We start from the raw sequence: 17503 nt of genomic DNA on the forward strand, positions 1-17503 counted from the left end.
GACAGCCTCTAGACTCACCTAGGAGGCACGGCTCTGGGAATGTTTCTGAGGCTTTTTTAAAACTTGAATTAACTGACGTGGGAAGAGCCACCCTAGATGTGAGCAGTGTTATCCCACAGGCTGAGGTCCCAGACTGAATACAAAGAAGAAAGCCCCAGCATCCCTCCCTCTGCCTTCCTGACTGTGGACCTGAGGCGGCCGGCTGTCTCCACTCTCCCTGTTCCCTGCCCCTGCACACTGTCCAAGGCCAGCTCTGCCAAGCCTGGGGCTGACATTACCGTGTGGTGAAGAAACTGCCTTTGGGTAAGAGGAATGCTGGACCCCTGGTGGGGCTCCTGGGTGTACTTGTACTTGGGGTGAGTGCACAGATGGTAATCTATCAGCGTTTCTTCATAGGTCAGAGGATGCTTCATAGTAAACAGTCCTGGGCTGGGGTTCTGTGGACGAGAGGAAGACCAGATTGACGGGTGTTCACCGATCTCCATAGCAGGCACAGGACAGGCGTCAGTGGTGCCTGCTGTTTCTCCCCTAGCACTGACAGTGGGAATGTGCGTTAACTTTTCTAGCAAACTGGGGCCCAGGAGCAGAGCTTAAGGTTGGCCCGTCTCTCCAGCACTGCCAGCTTCAGATCTGCGTTTTCTGGTTTAAGGGCTGTGTTAGACGCTATTTAAATTTGCTGACCTCATGAGGAAGAAAATGTCACTGGAATTGCAGTTTGAAACTGCTTCTGGCCATTATCAGCGAGGAGGTGTGGGTAATAATTAAATAAGCCAACTGGTTAGAGAGAGAAAAAGCCATTTCTGGGACTGCCTTCTTTCCTTTTCCTGTTGCTGTGGAAAAATGCTCTAAGGAAAGCAACTTCAGAGAGGAAGAAGCAGTTTGCCATATCACACCATTCATAATCAGAAGGCAGAGTGTGAGGAATGCTCAGCTGACTTGAGATGCCAAAGAGAAAAAACATTCCAGGGCTGTGGTATAGCTCATGAGAAAAGCAGTTGCCTAGCATGTGTCAAACCCTAGGTTCAATCCCCAGCACCACATGAGAATGGATGTGGTGTAGCTCACCAGCAGCCCTGGTACTTGGGACATAGAGGCAGGCGAGAGGGTTAGGAGTTCAAGGTCACTCTTGGCGAGTTATCATGCTTGAGCCCACCCTGGGCGATGAGATACTGTTTTTAAAAGTGGAGTCTAAAAAAAGGACTTAGGGGTTGAGAGTGCTTCTTGCTTTATTATGGAGACAAGAGTTCAAATCCAAGCATCCATGTTGGATGGCTCCTAAGCACAACAACTCCAAGTCCAGAGGATCTGGTGTCCTCTCCTGTCCCCACTCCTTTGGGGACACACAAACAAGCAACACGAGTAAACACGGATATTCTGTGAAGAAAAACTTAATTTAAAAACGAAAACAATAAAAAGAAAACTCATTTCCAACTCATGCTCATGTTTTCATGAAAGTGCTAAAATAAAGGGATACAGAACATGGGCATCTGCCAACTTACGAAAATATACAGCGGGTCATATTCTACAGACATGGCCAAGCCCTCAGGTGGCTTCATACTCAAGATGGAGGGCTTCTCTGAGACCTGTACGGTGTTCTTCTTGGGTAGGGTTATGATGGTGGTGACTTCATCCTGTGTAAGGAACAAGAATGACCTGCTAATCTTTTTTTCATTAAAGAGTTATTTATTTTACTTTATGTAAACAAATGCCTGCCTGCCTGTACGCGCACTGTGTGTATGCCTGTTGGATCCCCTGGAACTGGGATTATGGATGGTTGTGAGTTACCATATGGGTGGTGGGACTCAAACAAGAGTTTTCTTCAAGAATAATAAATTCCCTTACCCACTTAAGCCATTCCTCCAACTCAATAACCTGTTAGTCTTGATGGTAGGACATGAGTGGTAAGAACAGTTCTTGAATTTTCAGATGTATTACCTCAGCACCATGCTTCAGGGGTCGCGCAAGTTTCTGAAGTCTGTAATTTGTTGAGGACTTGTTGACAGAAAATGGGTGATATCCCTTGATTTTATATAACTGTGGAACCTGAAAATGAAAAAAGACAGCATATTGGTGATAAGTAAAAACCTGTTTTGTATAGTTACTTCCTTCAAATGGAAACATCCCTTCCTGGAAGAAGGCCCACTAAGACTCAGGTAGTAAATGAAACTCACAAGTCTCAAGAAGTCCCTGAAACTTACAAGATTCACAGAAAAAGCTCCTCTCCAAGGTGACCAGTTCCTGGGGAGAGGAGACTCTCTGATTAACTGAGCTGCCTGCAAATTGTGCAGGGTGCTTCAGAGATGCAGCTTTACTGAGTCTTCACCCATGACAATGTGAGGTTTCTGTGACCCAGGCCCCTTTGAGTCATCTATGTTCCTATACATATTCTTTCACCCATGTATCTGTAAGTAATTCCAATAAACATTCTGGATCTTCAAGCTAGACTGAGGGAAATAATTTCTTTGTTCTGTCATCAGTACCTTATTTAGAGTGAAGAGACATTTGTTTTTCTTTAAAAAGAAAATGGCTCACAAGAATCCATTACTGTTTGGTAAGACTAGCATCTCAACAACAGCTGCTTAACAGGGCCAGTCTTGAGCCTTATTCTGAGTCTTGGCACATATCAGTATTCAAATTATTTTCTCATACCAGATGGCTTCACTGGAGACATACATAAACATATTTTTAATTTTAAAAGCACAAATGGTCCTACACGTCAAGAAAGATCCAGGCAGTGGTGGTACATGCCTTTAATCCCAGCGTTTGGGAGGCAGAGACAGGTGGATATTTAGAATTCAAGGCCTGCCTGATCTACTGAGTGAGTTTCAGGACAACCAAAGCTACACAGAGAAATCCTCTCTTGAAAAACCAAAAGAGAAAAAAATGAAAGAAGGAAAGACTAACTAGTGTCTTGAGGTTTCTAATACATGTAGAGCTTCCTATATGCATAATATGTACTGCATACACAGGAAAGAATGAGTTTCCATATTCACCTTAGAGAAAAAGAACCTGAGGTGTGCTCAATACACCACTAAATAATCGAGAAAAGCAGTGTGCCACTCCGCATAAGCCAGAATTGAGCAATACTAACAAAATAATGCAATTCGAATTCAAGCCTATTTTGCTCCCTCATAAGAAACCCGAGGACCAGTAACATGGCTCAGTATGTTTTGCCATCAAGCCTGATGATCAATTTCTAAGACTCATACTCTAGAAGGAGAGAACCAACTCCCCAAAGTTGTCCCACGCTGGTCACACACGCACTGTGGCATGTGTGCCTTCCGGATGATTGATAGTTGATAGCTATAAGCAACCTATAAGCAACCTGGATAATTTACCTTCTGTGCAAGTCTCACCTTTAAAGTGAAGAAGGGATAATTGTGCTTGATTTGAATGTCCGAAGACTTAATTGGGACTAGTCCAAGGCCATCAAGAGCCTACATGGGAAAACGAAACAAAAATGAAAAACCATAAAAGGACAGATACACATCTGTGAAGAGAAACAGCTGTGTGTGTGCTGTCATCATGTTTTGAAACATTACCTGAATAGTTCTGTGCTCAAAACAGTCCTTCCTGTGGCCTTGGTTGCTATCTGAGCTGTGGGCATGAAGGCAGCTCCCACCCTCTCATTCTCTTTGTGTGGGAATCTTATGGGCTGTCACATAGGCTGCAACATGCCCTTCTGTGGTAGTTAATCCAGTCAACTAAGACCCAAGCTGCTAGGGGTTGGGGATTTAGCTCAGTGGTAGAGCGCTTGCCTAGGAAGCACAAGGCCCTGGGTTGGTCCCCAGCTCCAAAAAAAAAAAGAACCAAAAAAAAAAAAAAAAAAAAAAAAAAAAAAAAAAAAAAAGACCCAAGCTGCTGGGCACACCTATGAGGGATTCTCTTGACCAGGTTATTTGAAATGGGAAGACCTACCTGAAATGTGGGTAGCGTCAGACAGAAGTCTGAGGAGGAAGCTTTGATTTTTGCCTCATTGCCTACACAGCTCACCAGTGAGCTTATCTACCCTGTTCCTGCCATTGCTGCTACATTCCTTGGCTGAGATCAAAACTCAGCTTCTTTGGGTTTTTGTTGCAGATTGAGGGCCAGTGGTCTCCAGGGTCTTCAGTGGCAGGTCGCTGAGGGATGCGACCTGTGGACCAAGCAGCTACCAGGTTCTCAGCCCCTCTGGTATAAGGTAGCCGTTGTTGGATTACCCAGATTGTATTGTATAAACAAATTTAATAACACTGCCCCACTTTCTCATACTATCAGTTCCAGAGTCCCCTCAGGCTTAAAGGACAGCTCATGAACTCTTGGGAGTTCAAAGTAGCAACTGGTGAGGTCAGCAAAGGAGTTGTCTTGTCTGAGGGAGCTGCCTCACAACCTTCTGGTCTACCTCCTAGGACAGTTTGAAGTCAAAGTGAGAGATTCAGAGATCCTCATGGGCTTAGCCAAGTCCTTTACCAAAAACACTGTGGTCACACTTCTCCACCCAGGCTCCATCGCTGTGCTGGCCTTGGAAGAGCTTTCCACACAGCCATCTGCCTCAGATACCCAGAGACCCTGGGGCAGGCCCAGGTACATTCTGGCACCCAACAGATATCATTCTTTACTTTATTCCAGTTAGGCACCAGCATGCCTTTAATATGGTGGATTGCTAACATGCCATCATTTGAAAGAGATAACTCAATTTTAAATTTGCTAAATGTTAAAAAAAGTGTGCATCTTAGAATTGATGAAGTCTAGCACCCAAAGCCCTTAAGACATGACTTGTAAATGCCATGTAAAGATTAACTCTCTTAATTATTACTGTTTATTTTTATTATCATTGTTACATTATTTATTATTGTTATATGTGTGTTGGTATATGTGCAGGTTCATGTATGTGCAGGTGCATATGTATACACCTGGATGTGGAACACAGAAAATGGCCTTGGATGTATTTTTACTCAGAACTGGTTTATACTTTTCAAAAGGTTGCTTTTTAACTTCATTGTGTATGTGTCTGTGTCTGAGTCAGCATAGGACGTGTATGTGGAGGTGAGTCCAGAGGGGGAGACTGGATTTGCCAGAACTAAAGTTACAAGTAGGTGTGAGATATCCTACATGGGTGCTGGGAATCAAACTTGGATCCTCTGGGAGAGCAGCAAGTGCTCTTAACCGCTGTGTCATCTCTCCAGCCCTCTACTCTGTTTCTTGACACAAGATATTTCCCTTTACCGGGAATTCACCAATGGCTGACCGGTGAGCCCCAAGGGCCTGCCAGTCACTACCTCTCCAGCACAAGATTACAAAGGCTACCATGCTTGGCTTCTTCCTCTCTACACCTGGATTCTGGAGATCAAACCTGGGTCTTTATGCTATTTTCCCAGACATATTTACGACAGTTGTTTATTATTATTGTTGCTGTTGTTATTATTATTATTGTTGTTATTATTATGACTCATCATACCCATAAGGGAAGAAAAGGGAGGCATTGTTATACTTCAAGAAAAAGATGGGGGTGGAGAGGTGGGGTCCCAAGTCTGATGGGTTAACTCGTCTGAGTCTGGGGCCACATGCCCAGACCTAGCAGCTGCTCTCATCTTGGCCTTCCATTTGCCAGGCCAGGGTCTCATTTGGGCACAGGCCAGGAGGATGTTCTGTCCTGTCTTCCCTTCTTTCTGGTCTACTGGGAGTCACCCCAGTGCCCATGCTGGCTGGGCTTCAGCCGGGGAAGCAGCTCAGGTTACTGGGAGCTCCTCCAGGGGACCTGTGGCTTCAGTAGGCCTGGGGCAGACAGCAGTGGGTGCTCACAGAGTCCCAGGTACGAGCCTCCTTCAGAGCCTCTCACAGTAAGTGGAGAGACTGGGAGCCAGCTTGGCTAGCAATCTGCCCACACCCACGTGATCCTGTTTGCTTCCCCAACAGAGGAAAGACACCCACCAACTCATTGTAGCTCTGCGAGTCTGTTGGGAAGGCGAAGTGCAGCACTTCCTCAGGCTGTAGTGAGTAGGGCCAGAGGTTGTCATCCTGACTCGCCCGGATCTTCAGGGGCCGGTAGGGATTCTCTGCTAGAGAAACACAAGCAATTTTAAGGGCTTCTTAAGGCATTTCCACGTGAAACCAGCATCTTCAGTTGTGTGCGTACCAAGATGCCATGTGCAACAGAATATTTAGGTTTATCTGCTGTAGGGACTGATACGGTGCCATGATTCCATAAATGGCCCTAGTCAAATGTATTGGGTTACCAAACACACACACACACACACACACACACACACACACACACACACACCACACACACACACACAAACACACACACCACACACCACACACACACACATGCACACTCTCACACACACACACCACACCATCCACACACACACACACACACACACACACAAACACACATAACACACACACACACATACCACACCATACCACACACCACACATACCACACACACACCACATACACACACACCACAAACACACACACACACATACACACTTTCACACACACACACACACACACACCACATACATGCAGGCATGAACATGCACGCACTTACAACAACATATGCAACACATAGCACATGCCAAGCATCCTCCACACACCTATTACCTACACACAGCACATATCACACACATATTCGCCCCCCACAGCATACAACACACATATGCATACATATACAATACCCCCACATTAATACATGCACACACATACATAATACACATACCACGTACAACACAGCACCGCCACATTCATACATTCACATAACACATACATATTACACAGCGCACATACATACTCTACATAATACATATATACAAAACACACCCCCCCAATCTCTTTCACACATATACAGGTGTGTGCCATCATGCTAGGATTATGGGATGTTAGGAATGAAACCCAGGACTTCGTGAATGCCAGGCAAGCAGTCTACTGAGCGACGTTCCCATACCTGTTCTCTTTATTTGTTTTCTTTCTTTCTTTTTTTTTTTTTGAGGCAGGGTTTCTCTGTGTAGCCCTGGCTGTCCCAGAATGCCATCTGTAGACCAGGCTGGCCTCCAACTCCCTCTGGAGTTCTGGGATTAAAGATGTGTGCCACCACACTTGGATTCCTTTAATATTAAAATTTTACTTCATGTTGCTTTTCAAGCTACAATTCTCCTAAGTTTTTACTTTATTTTAAGATTTTATTGTTATTTTTAACCATGTGAACAGGCTTGTGCGTATGGATGCAGTGCCCAAGAAGGCCAAAGGAGGGCGACAAAATCCCTGGCGTTAGAGTTACAGGTTCTGGGACACAGACTCCTGTCCTCTGCAAGAGCAGCAACTGCTGGGCCACATCTCAGTCCTCCAGACTAAGTTCTTACTTAAATAACCTCTGATGAATTTTAACCAAGAAAAACTGAATTCCAGAGATGGCTTATAGATGAGAATTTCGTGTAAAGTTTACTGTTTCGTTATTAAAAAAAAAAAAAACCAACAACAATAACACTGTCTTTGTCAGAAATTTCAATTTTAGAAATAAAATGCTATAGGAGGAACAAAAGAGTAATTAAAAGGCTGCAAAGCATTTTGGGAGGGAAGCAAGGTAGTCTTGTGGAGAGGGGCATGTTTTGCTGCTGGGGAGGTGAGGGTGTGCTAGAGGCAGGCCCAGAGCAAGGCAGGGTGCTGCCTGTGGGTCTTTGTGTGTGTGGTCCACAGACTGGAAATTCATCTCCTAGGAGAAAATTATGACTTGTTGATTCTTGGAAGCACCTTGTGGACCAGAGAGTCAAAATGAATCTGCTTCTCTCCCCTTCCTTCCCCCCTCCCGCCCCCCTCCCCTTCCTTTTCCTCTCCCTTTCCCCCTCCCTTTCCCATCCCATCCCCTCCCCTCCCCTCTCCCACCTCTCTCTCTCTCTCTCTCTCTCACTTTTAGACTCCTGATCTGATTTCTAGAATCTGACATCTGTGTGCTCATGTGTGCACACACATGTATGTCTGTACACCTCATGTGGAGGTTGGAGGACTACCTTGGCTGTCAGTCTTAGTGCTTTCCACCTCTTGTTCGTGATAGGACCTCCCACTGGTCTGGACCGTCACCAAACAGGCTAGGCTGGCTGGTCAGGGAACTTCTCGGGACCTTGCTGTCTCTGCCTCCCAACTCACAGTCACAAGACATCTGCACCTGCCTTTTATTGGTTTCCAGGGTTGAACTCAGGTCCTCACAGTTTCCAGGCTCTGTTGACTGAGCCATTGTCCCATCCCTGAATCTGTGTAGTGTTGAGCGGCAAGGTTGGTATAATGGCACCAGGAAGCCGATGTGACTGGATGTCGCCAGCACAGAGCTCATCAAGGAGAGACCTCGGGCTCTAAGGGGCCATGGTTACCAGCACCCTGCCGGTGTGTTTACCTTGTACCAGCGACTGCTTGACTTGGACAAGCTTTCTTATGATGCCTTCTTTGTCCATTTCACGGATGGCACACAGCATAAGAAGTAACCTTCGTTCAAGCATGATCTGCAATCGGAAAGAACATCTCCAAGTTAGGGATCGCTGCGTGGGTCTCTGGGCTGCTGTGAGGCGAGCAGCTTGGCTCTCCTCGCCGTGACGCTCTGTAGGATGGAGTGACCCCTCTGGAACTGAATCGACACACGGACATTCTTTTGCGCTCAGTCGTGACTGCTTCCGGCATTTTGTCACAGCAGAAAGCTGAATAACAGGCAAAGTCTTAATCATCTCTCTCCCTTGCTTGAATATGGCCTTGTCCCCTAGGGGAGCCACACCCTAAAAGGGAGAGGCCTGCAGGTGGCCTAAGATGACGAGTGGCTGAGCACCTCCTTTGGTGTCAAAGAGCAGAAGGGTTGTTCTTTCTGAGAGAGGTGGACTCCAGTTGGGAAGGACAGGGGTGAACCGTAGAAGGAGACAGGAGTGTTTCCATCATAGGGGAGGAGTAGAAACGCAGGTCCACAGTGGGGATGATGTTCTTGGATGGGTGCGGCATAAGGCAGAGGCGTGGCTGCAGTTGGACACGCCCCCTCACGTCTCTACTGAGTTAGAGCTCCAGAAGGCTTCATTCTTCCTCCCTTTCCACGGTTCTGTTTTGTGTGGTGCGCATATCTATGTATTCATGCATGTGCATGTGTACATACGTATGCAGGCATATGTGTGCTGGTGAAGACAAGAGAATGATACCGGGTATCATCCTTAATAACATCTCCACCTTATTTTGTGAGACAGGGTCTCCCCATGAAGACAGAAGTCTTGGATTTGGCTAGAATGGCTGGTCATGGAGTCCCAGGATCATCCTGCTTCAACCTCCGTAATATTAGAATCACAGGTCATGCCACCACACCTGACATTTACACAGGGGTAAGGATCTGACCTCACGCTTACATAACAAATACTTCTTGGAGGATAGGTGTAATGGGGAGCCACTGTAGGAGGTGACGAGGGGAAAGCAGTGAGCCCAATGTCACCTCTGAGAGTCTCCATTCTCCATAGGAATAATTGCCCCAAAATCCCATAGCTTTAAAGTCATTGTAGGAGCCTCAGCAATTCCTCTCCTACATGTGTATACCCTGGAGAGTAGAGAACCACATATATGTCCACTAACTTGTGTGTGAATGTTTATACAGCATGCTTCGAATAGCCGCGTGGTAAAAATTGCTGAGATGCCCATCAGTACATAAACAGTTAAAAAACAAACAAACGAAAAAACCCCTGGTCTATTCAAATAGTGAAATATTACACGGTAATAAAAAAGAGAGTGAAGTGCTCATCATGACACCAGGAACTTGGAGATATAACAGAAAAGAGTCAGTTCCAAAAAGCCAGAGACTCTGTAATCCTGTTTCATGAAATGACCAGAAGAGCCAAGTCTATAGGGATAGAACGCAGATCTAGTGGCTGCCGGAAGTCTGGGGAGGAAGGGGATGGGCAGGAACTGTGAAGTTCCTTTCTGCATAACAAAAATGTTTTGGAACTAGGTAGCAGGCAGGGGTGTACCTCAGACTGTGCAGTCTGTCCACAGAGTGCATGCCTGCATTTCACAAAGCCCCAAGGTCCAACCATAAACATAAACCTGGTGTGGTGGTGCACACCAGTAGTCCTAGCATTCTAGCATTCGGGAGGTAGAGGCAGGAGGAGGAGTGAGTTCAAAGGCTCCCCTGAGGTATAGACACTGACCAAATAAAGAAAGAAAGAAAGACATGGAGAGGTGAGAACTACCTTGCGTGCTGCTTGCTGAAATCGTCTTTGTGCCCGGTGTCTGCTCAGCCACATGTTATTAATGAGTGGATCGAAATTAGGATGGAATTCCTGGACTTTCTGTGAATTTAAAAACACAGGCACAGCTTACTTTGAATACAAACTCTTCCGAGTAAACATTTCGTAAATGCTTTTGAGTTTGATCTCTGGCTGGATGTGGTAGTGCATGTCTGGAATACCAGCAACTCAGGGGCAGCATGAGTTTGAGAAGAGTCTTGGCCCACTTAGCAAGACTCTTAACAAAACAAGCAAAGCCAGGAGCAGCAAGTGGCTCAGAGAATGAAACTGTTTGCCACCCTGCCTGATGACCTGAGTTCGCTCTCTGCTACATCGGTGCTGGGAATCCAATCTTGGTCTTCAAACCGAAAACAGCGAATCCTTTTGTCCCTGAACCAGCTCTCCAGCCTCTACTTCAACTTTTTGAGACCGAGTCTTCCGCTCAGTGTGGAGCTCACCTATTTGAATAGACTGTCTCTTTATCTCCAGTGCTGGGGCTGGAGGCACATGCCGCCATTTGATGTGCTTATGTGGGTGCTAGGATTGAATTAAGGTCTTCAGGCTTGTATGGCAAACACTTTACCAACAAGCCCGCTCCCCAGACCATAATGATACGTTTTGACATTTTACCTGCAATTACTTAGTGTCTCACTTAGCGTCAGCTGGTCACAGCCTCGAGTTATCTCAGAGGACAGTCTCGGTTGAAGAATTTCCTAAATCAGACTGGCCTGTGGGCAGGTATCTGTGAGTATGGGGACTTGTCTTGATTGTTAATTGAGATGAGGGTCCAGTCCACTGTGGGCAGCATCATACCTAAGTAGGTGGCCCAGGAGTGTTTAGGAAAACTAAACTCAGCCAGCTAGCATCCTCCTCGTCCACGGGTTCTGATGCACTGCTCTGGCTGTGAAGTAAGTCTGTGGTCAGAGGTAATGCTTGTGGGAAACAGCATGCAGGGCAGACTTTGAGCTCCTACTTTGGGTCCCTTCAATGATAGAGTGTGATCGACTGAGAGTTGTGAGCAAATAAAACTTTCACTCCCCTAAATTGCTTTTTTTTAAAAATAAATAAATAAATAAATAAATAAATAAATAAATAAATAAACACAAAGGCTGGAGAGATGGTTCAGTGGTTAAGAGCACTGACTGCTCTTCCAGATGACCTGGGTTCATATTCCCATGGCAGCTCACAACTGTCTCTAACTCCAGTTCCAAGGGATCTGACACCCTCACACAGACATACATGCAGGCAAAACACCATTGCATATGAAAAAAATAAGTTTTTAAAAACCTCGAAAATATACATTAAAAACCCAAACAAAACAGATTTATTATATTTTAAATTGTGTGCCTGTGTGCACGTGTGCGTGTGTGTGCGCATGCGTGCATGCATGCGTGTGTGCGTGTATGTGTGTGTGCATGCGTGTGTCCGTGCGTGCGTACGTGTGTGTGCATGTGTGCGTACGTGTGTGTGCGTGTGTGTGTGCGTGTGTGTGTGTGTGTGTGTGTGTGTGTTGTATGCTACTGGGAGTGAGGTGTCACTGAAGTTCAGTAGATCACATCTGATCCACTGGAGCTGGAGTTACAGGGGTGGGGATGGGAGTTGAGCCCCTGAAGTGTACTCAGCCACACAACCGCCTCTCCAGGTTCCTTCTGCTACTTTTGGTCAGAAAGGAAACCAAGAGACAGGGTACAATGACACTGAAAATACAAACAACCAAAAGCAACCACTCCCTGCTGATGGGCTTCCTGTAACATTCGTTGGTGTCTCTGGAAATGAGCAGTCAAAGAACTGCCGCTTAATTAGATTTCACACGAAGGGAAGTTACCTACCTCCTCCAAGTTGTGGACGATGCGCTTCTTGCTCTGTTTCGTCTGGAGTCGTTGAAGCTCCTCCCCTATGATAGGGTCGCCTCTGTTTTGCTAGATTTTTATATTAGTAGACACACTAAAGTCAAAAACAAATGCGTGAAACTTTCTCTTTAAAGCTCGTAGAAGCCTAAGGGACAATGGGTCACCCTGCCACAGAGTGCTGACGGGCTAGAGTGTCCACCATTCTTATTGTTCACACATGGGGAAATTTCACATAGACAGAGTCTCATGCAACCCAGTCTAGCCTGGAACTCGCTATGAGTCTGAATGCCTCCTGCTTCTACTTCACAGAGCATCCCAGGATAGGTAGGAACCAGTCTCCCCCCATGCCCTCCTACACATCACAAGGCTATCCCTTCTTTTAAAAAAAAATATAATTTGACTGCAGGTCCTCCATTGTGAACTTTGTATGACATCATACTGTAATGCCTACAAGGCTGGCCACAGGGGCTGCAGGGGAGGCTCAACAGTGAAGAGTGGTTGCTGTGTTTGCAGAGGAGTTGGTCTACTTCCTACCACGGTGTTGATTGGCCCACAACTGTTTGGAGCTCTAGCCCCAGGGGAGGAGCTGCCCCCCTTCTTGCCTCTGCAGTCACCCCACTCACAGGGGCATGCTCACACACGTGTACTTACGATTACAAATAAGATGAATCCTCAAAAAATAAAAGCTTGACCACGCCCCCATCCTTCCTACTCACTGAGACCCTGTAGTTCACACTATTAAGATTTGCTGGGGTATTTTTGGGGGCGGAGGTCCCCTATAATTCAGACGCTGGTGCCTCAACCCTAGCTCCCCAGCACGTGATTATACATGGCCTCCAGCTCAGGGTGACTCCTGACAGCAGTTTTGGGGTCTCTCATTTTGATGCTCTCTAGACAGCAGGTATATCTCACGGCTAGAAACAGAGCCTGAGTCTGGTCATCTCCTTGGACTGAAGGCCTCTCTCTCTCTCTCTCTCTCTCTCCCTCTCTCTCTCTCTCACGCATTCCAGGCAGTGCTCTGCTGTTCTCCGGTACTCTCAGCTGTCCTCGAGCTGTCTTTCTCCTGCTCTGGCATCTTGCGTGCAACGGGAATTGAAAAGATTCAGCAAAACAGCCGAGCTCATCATGGCAGCCGCTCTGACCTTGTATTTCTCACGTGCTTTTTGCCGCTCCTCAATGAGCTCTTTTTTAAACTTGTAAGTTGTGTGCTCTTTGCCAAGGTGCACCTGCCTGTGGGGGAACAAAAGCCAAGTTCCAGAAGCCACCACAGACAGCGTCTCTGCAGCGAGTGCCTTTGCTATAATCAAGAAGGGGTGAGGAAGAACCGGATGAAATCAGTTTGGGGTCAATAATATGTCCGGGGAAATGAAACTTATCATTTAGTGATTAATGCTAAAATATTTATGAATTAATAAGACAAGGGCCTGACAAATAGCTCATTCAGTAAAGTGCTTTGTAAGCCTGAGAATCTGAGTTCAAGCCCCAGAGCAGGAGCCTGGTATAAAATGTTGGGAGTGGAGGATGCTCTCTCTATCTCAGCACTGTACAGGTACAGACAAAGGATCCCAGGACAAGCCAGCCTAGCCTGCTGGGTGAGCTCCAGGCCAGTGAGAGGCCCTGTCTCAAAAAAAGGCTGATTGACAGCTCAGTGTTTAAGAGCAGAGGACCCAGATTCAATTAGTAGCCCTGGCATGGCAGCTTACAAGGGACTGCAACTTCAGTGTTAGAGGATCTGATGCACTCATCTGCCCTTCACGGTACCACACACACACTGGTAAACATGCGGGCAAAACGGGAAGACAAAATAAATCGATCTTTAAAACAAACAATGTAAGGTGGAGGCCATTGGAGGAACAACACCCAAGGTTGACTTCCGGTGCCCACATGCAAACACACGCACACATGCACACACGCACACATGCACACGCACACACCCCTGAGTACTCAGCAGCACTAGTGTTCAGGAAATGCAGATATAAGCTGTACGAGGCAGCAGGCGCTGATGAGGATGTGGAAAACCAACCCCTGCAATCCTCCGTGTTGCGGGTGAAAATGTAAAAAGGCTGGTGGCTGAGGTGTGGTAGACTCATGGGATGGAAACACAAGAGCCCTCCTATCTGAACCTCTGTTGCCAGAACCGCCCCCCAGCTGCCATGCTCCCCATGGGACAGGGGCTCACAGGGAGGTGAGGGGTTATGGGGTGCAATGTGGGCACCTGAGTCACACCCCAGGTCTGTCTGGGAATGGGGACTAGGGTATCAGGAGGAAAGGAGGGGCCACACGCTCACAGTTCACCGTTGCTCTGCCGTGTCTGCGTATGTGTAGGAAATAACATGTTGTCGTTATTAATTGATGCCCCATAGCCGCCCATTCTGAGACAGGAACACTGGCCGAGGGGAAGGAGTAATCGAATTCACAGAGAGAGTTTATCAATGATTGTGTGTCATTGTGTCTCCCATGTCAAGGGCTATCTCATAAAAGCAGTGACCCTGTCACTTGATACAAATTACCCCTCGATATTTACCACTTAAGATGGTTCTCGATCTCTGTCACGATGTCCTGTCTGACTTTCTGCTCAAAGATCGCCTCCTTCATCTGCTTGGTTTTGGAGACTTCGTCACCTTGGTCCAGGACTGGAGGCAGGAACGAGCGGAGATCATGGCCGTAATCAAATCAGTCATTTGCCCAGACGAACACAAGTTTCTAACCATGTCACCTAACAGACATCTAACTGAGTTTTGCTCATTAATAATAAATGTGACTGGAGACATTTCTTTCTTCCTCTGCCCCAGGGACTGGTTTAGGGCAGGCCAAACGACTGTTACCTTGTTTTAAGTCCTTAATCTTCATCTTTCCGGCTTCCTGGTTTAGGACGGTCGCCACGGCGAATGGATTTGACAGGTCGGCTGGAAACCGCAGGTCCTGATAATCGATTTCCTGAGGACCCAATTGGGCAGGGAATGAGTTCTTTTCTTCCCAAGTTCCCATCACACTGGGCGTGCACCCAACTTCTTACCTTTAACTTCTGAGGTTTTGCCTGTGCCACAGTTGGGTAAAATTGCACGTATGCTGTTTTTTCTAGAGGAACATTTACTTTCTTAGAACGGTCATTTAATCGTTTAAACTCTTGTAATCTAGAGTTTAAAACAGATGTTAAATTAGTGTATGATCCAAGGTTCAAGGTTTGTTATAAAGGTTTATTTCTATTTTTGATCGTGCTGCCATGTTGTCTGTATACCTGCTGAGGCCAAAGGAGGGTGTCTGGTCCCCTGGGGTCAGAGTTACAGACAGCCGTGAGTTGCCATGCAGTGCTGGGAACTGAACGCAGGCCACTGCTCTTAGCCACTGAGCCGTCTCTATACCCACGTAGCTCAAGTATTTTGTTATTGTATTCTTTCTGATAAAACTATTACTTGTGACCAGAAGTAACTAATAACTAAATGAAAAGTAAATTTTTGTGTCCATGAAAACAAATTTCATATCAATATATTGACATATAATGTAGATAGGTATATATGCATATGTTTGTGTGTACACATATATACACCTCCCATTCTTTAAAATGCTATACATATCTATTGTGTGGGAGTATGCATGTGTGCCTGTGTGTGTCTGTGTGTGTTTGTGCCTGTGTGCCTGGGTGTGCCATAACATATGTGTGGAGGTCAGAGGACAACAGCTCTCTCCTCCACTTTGTGGGTCCCAGATAGAAACTCAGGTCTGCCTGGGCAGCCAGCTCCTTCACCAGGTCTTATTTGCATTTCTCATGAATATGTAAATGAACACACCAGGCTGGGGAATGCTCTCCTAGTTTAGTGTAATTTATTTCTAGCCTGTAGCTCTTCAACCACCAAGCTGATTAATTTAGAAACCAACCATTACTTTAATTTATTATCCTAGTAAAAGAATGGCTATACCATTTGAAACAGATAGAACCCCTTCCTCTATGCTTTAAAGCTGTTTGTGTAGACTTTTCTTGTAGTCTAAATGTCCTCATAGTGTTGGGTTGAACCTGGAGCCACATGTATGCCAGGCAAGAGGCCAGTGACCGACCCTCACTCTCAGCTTTAAACAAGAAAAGAGAGAAAATGGAAAGAAAGACTCAAATATTTCTTATTTTTTAAAAAGGCAACTTCTTGCTATGTACTTTAGGCTTGGAACTCATGCTCTTTCTGCCTCTACCTCTTCAGTGATAGGATTACAAATGTGTACCACAATGCCCAGCACTGGATTGTACTGGATTTGTGATGAAGTGTTAAGAAAAAAGCTGGGGCTGTGGCCGTGGCCGTGGCTGTGGCCGTGGCGGTGGCTGTGGCTGTGGCTCATCCGGAAGAGTGCTCGTCTAGAATACACAGGGCCCTGGATTCCGTCCCCAGCACCACATAAACCGGGTGTAGCGGTGCATGTCCGTGACCCCAGCACTCTGCAGGTGGAGGCAGGCAGAATTCAAAGTCATCTTGGGTCCATAGTGAGTCTGAGGCCAGCCTGGCCTACATGAATAGACAGAAGCACAGTGAAGACACCATACATACGGTAAGGCGATGTTGGGGTGGCAGGTTCCAGTGAAGACGCATTCGTATGGCTGAGAGTTGAACTGTGAGATCCACAATTGAATTTTTATTTGTGCTATTCCATACTGGATGGGCGTGAACGTGACAGTTACTTTTGCCTCCCCGTTAGCTGGAATTATTCCTGTAAGGAGGGGAATGTCATATTGTTCTCAATGCTGTGTCAGAGCGCCTGACACAAGCAGTTTCAGGGAGGAAGAGTTTACTGTGGCTCTCAGTTCGAGGGCACAGTCCATCATGGTGGGGAAGGCATGGCAGCAGGGGCATGAGATAGTTGGTCACATGGCAGCTACAGTCAGGAAGCAGAGAGAGGTGGATGCTGGGGCTGACCTCTTCCTCCTTTTTATTTTGTCTAGGACCCCAGGCCATGAGATGGGGTTTCCCATATGTAGGGTGGATCTTCTCACCTCAAACCTATGCCCTGCCCAGAAGGTGTTTTTCCATCTGGCACAGTTGGGTAAGATGAACCACCACAGAGGTGTGCTCTGCTCAGCAAGTGCAGGGGAAGAGGCAACACAAACCCCATTGTCCCAGCACAGCGTGTGTGTGTGTGTGTGTATGTGTGTGTGTGTGTGTGTGTGTGTGTCTGCTCTCTGTACAGTCTCTTCCTTAAGTGTGCGAGGCTCAACTCCTGAGTGTTGACACGGACCTTGCTTATCAGTGACTAGGGGAATCCTTTCCAACAGCTGTCTGATCATGGAGTTACACAGATATGGACAAACCCTAGTACATCAGTGCCTTAGACACAGATTCACAGGATGCTGAGCCTAGAGCAAATGACCCGAATGCAATGTGAGTGCTGGGAGTGATGTGGAAAGCTGGGGACAGTTCAGCACAGTGTTTTCTATAACTTCACTCTTTC

The 17503-nt window shown here is 46.5% G+C and overlaps 1 protein-coding gene across 1 annotated transcript in view; it reads right to left on the reverse strand.

Moving 5' to 3' along the window:
* Cfap221 (cilia and flagella associated protein 221) overlaps positions 1–17503 on the reverse strand; it is a 76176-nt gene that overhangs the window by 12381 nt on the left and 46292 nt on the right. The window contains exons 8-20 of the mRNA XM_032915478.1: positions 16606–16765; positions 15090–15207; positions 14899–15010; positions 14598–14706; positions 13216–13303; positions 12053–12142; positions 10188–10286; positions 8372–8477; positions 5911–6038; positions 3357–3437; positions 1936–2043; positions 1500–1631; positions 279–437 (exon numbers count right to left, since the gene is read on the reverse strand). Of these exons, the coding sequence (XP_032771369.1) occupies positions 279–437; positions 1500–1631; positions 1936–2043; positions 3357–3437; positions 5911–6038; positions 8372–8477; positions 10188–10286; positions 12053–12142; positions 13216–13303; positions 14598–14706; positions 14899–15010; positions 15090–15207; positions 16606–16765 (1490 nt within the window). The remainder of the gene's footprint in view (positions 1–278; positions 438–1499; positions 1632–1935; positions 2044–3356; positions 3438–5910; positions 6039–8371; positions 8478–10187; positions 10287–12052; positions 12143–13215; positions 13304–14597; positions 14707–14898; positions 15011–15089; positions 15208–16605; positions 16766–17503) is intronic.

Source organism: Rattus rattus, chromosome 10 (assembly GCF_011064425.1).
Source record: "Rattus rattus isolate New Zealand chromosome 10, Rrattus_CSIRO_v1, whole genome shotgun sequence".
Taxonomy (NCBI): Eukaryota; Metazoa; Chordata; class Mammalia; order Rodentia; family Muridae; genus Rattus; species Rattus rattus.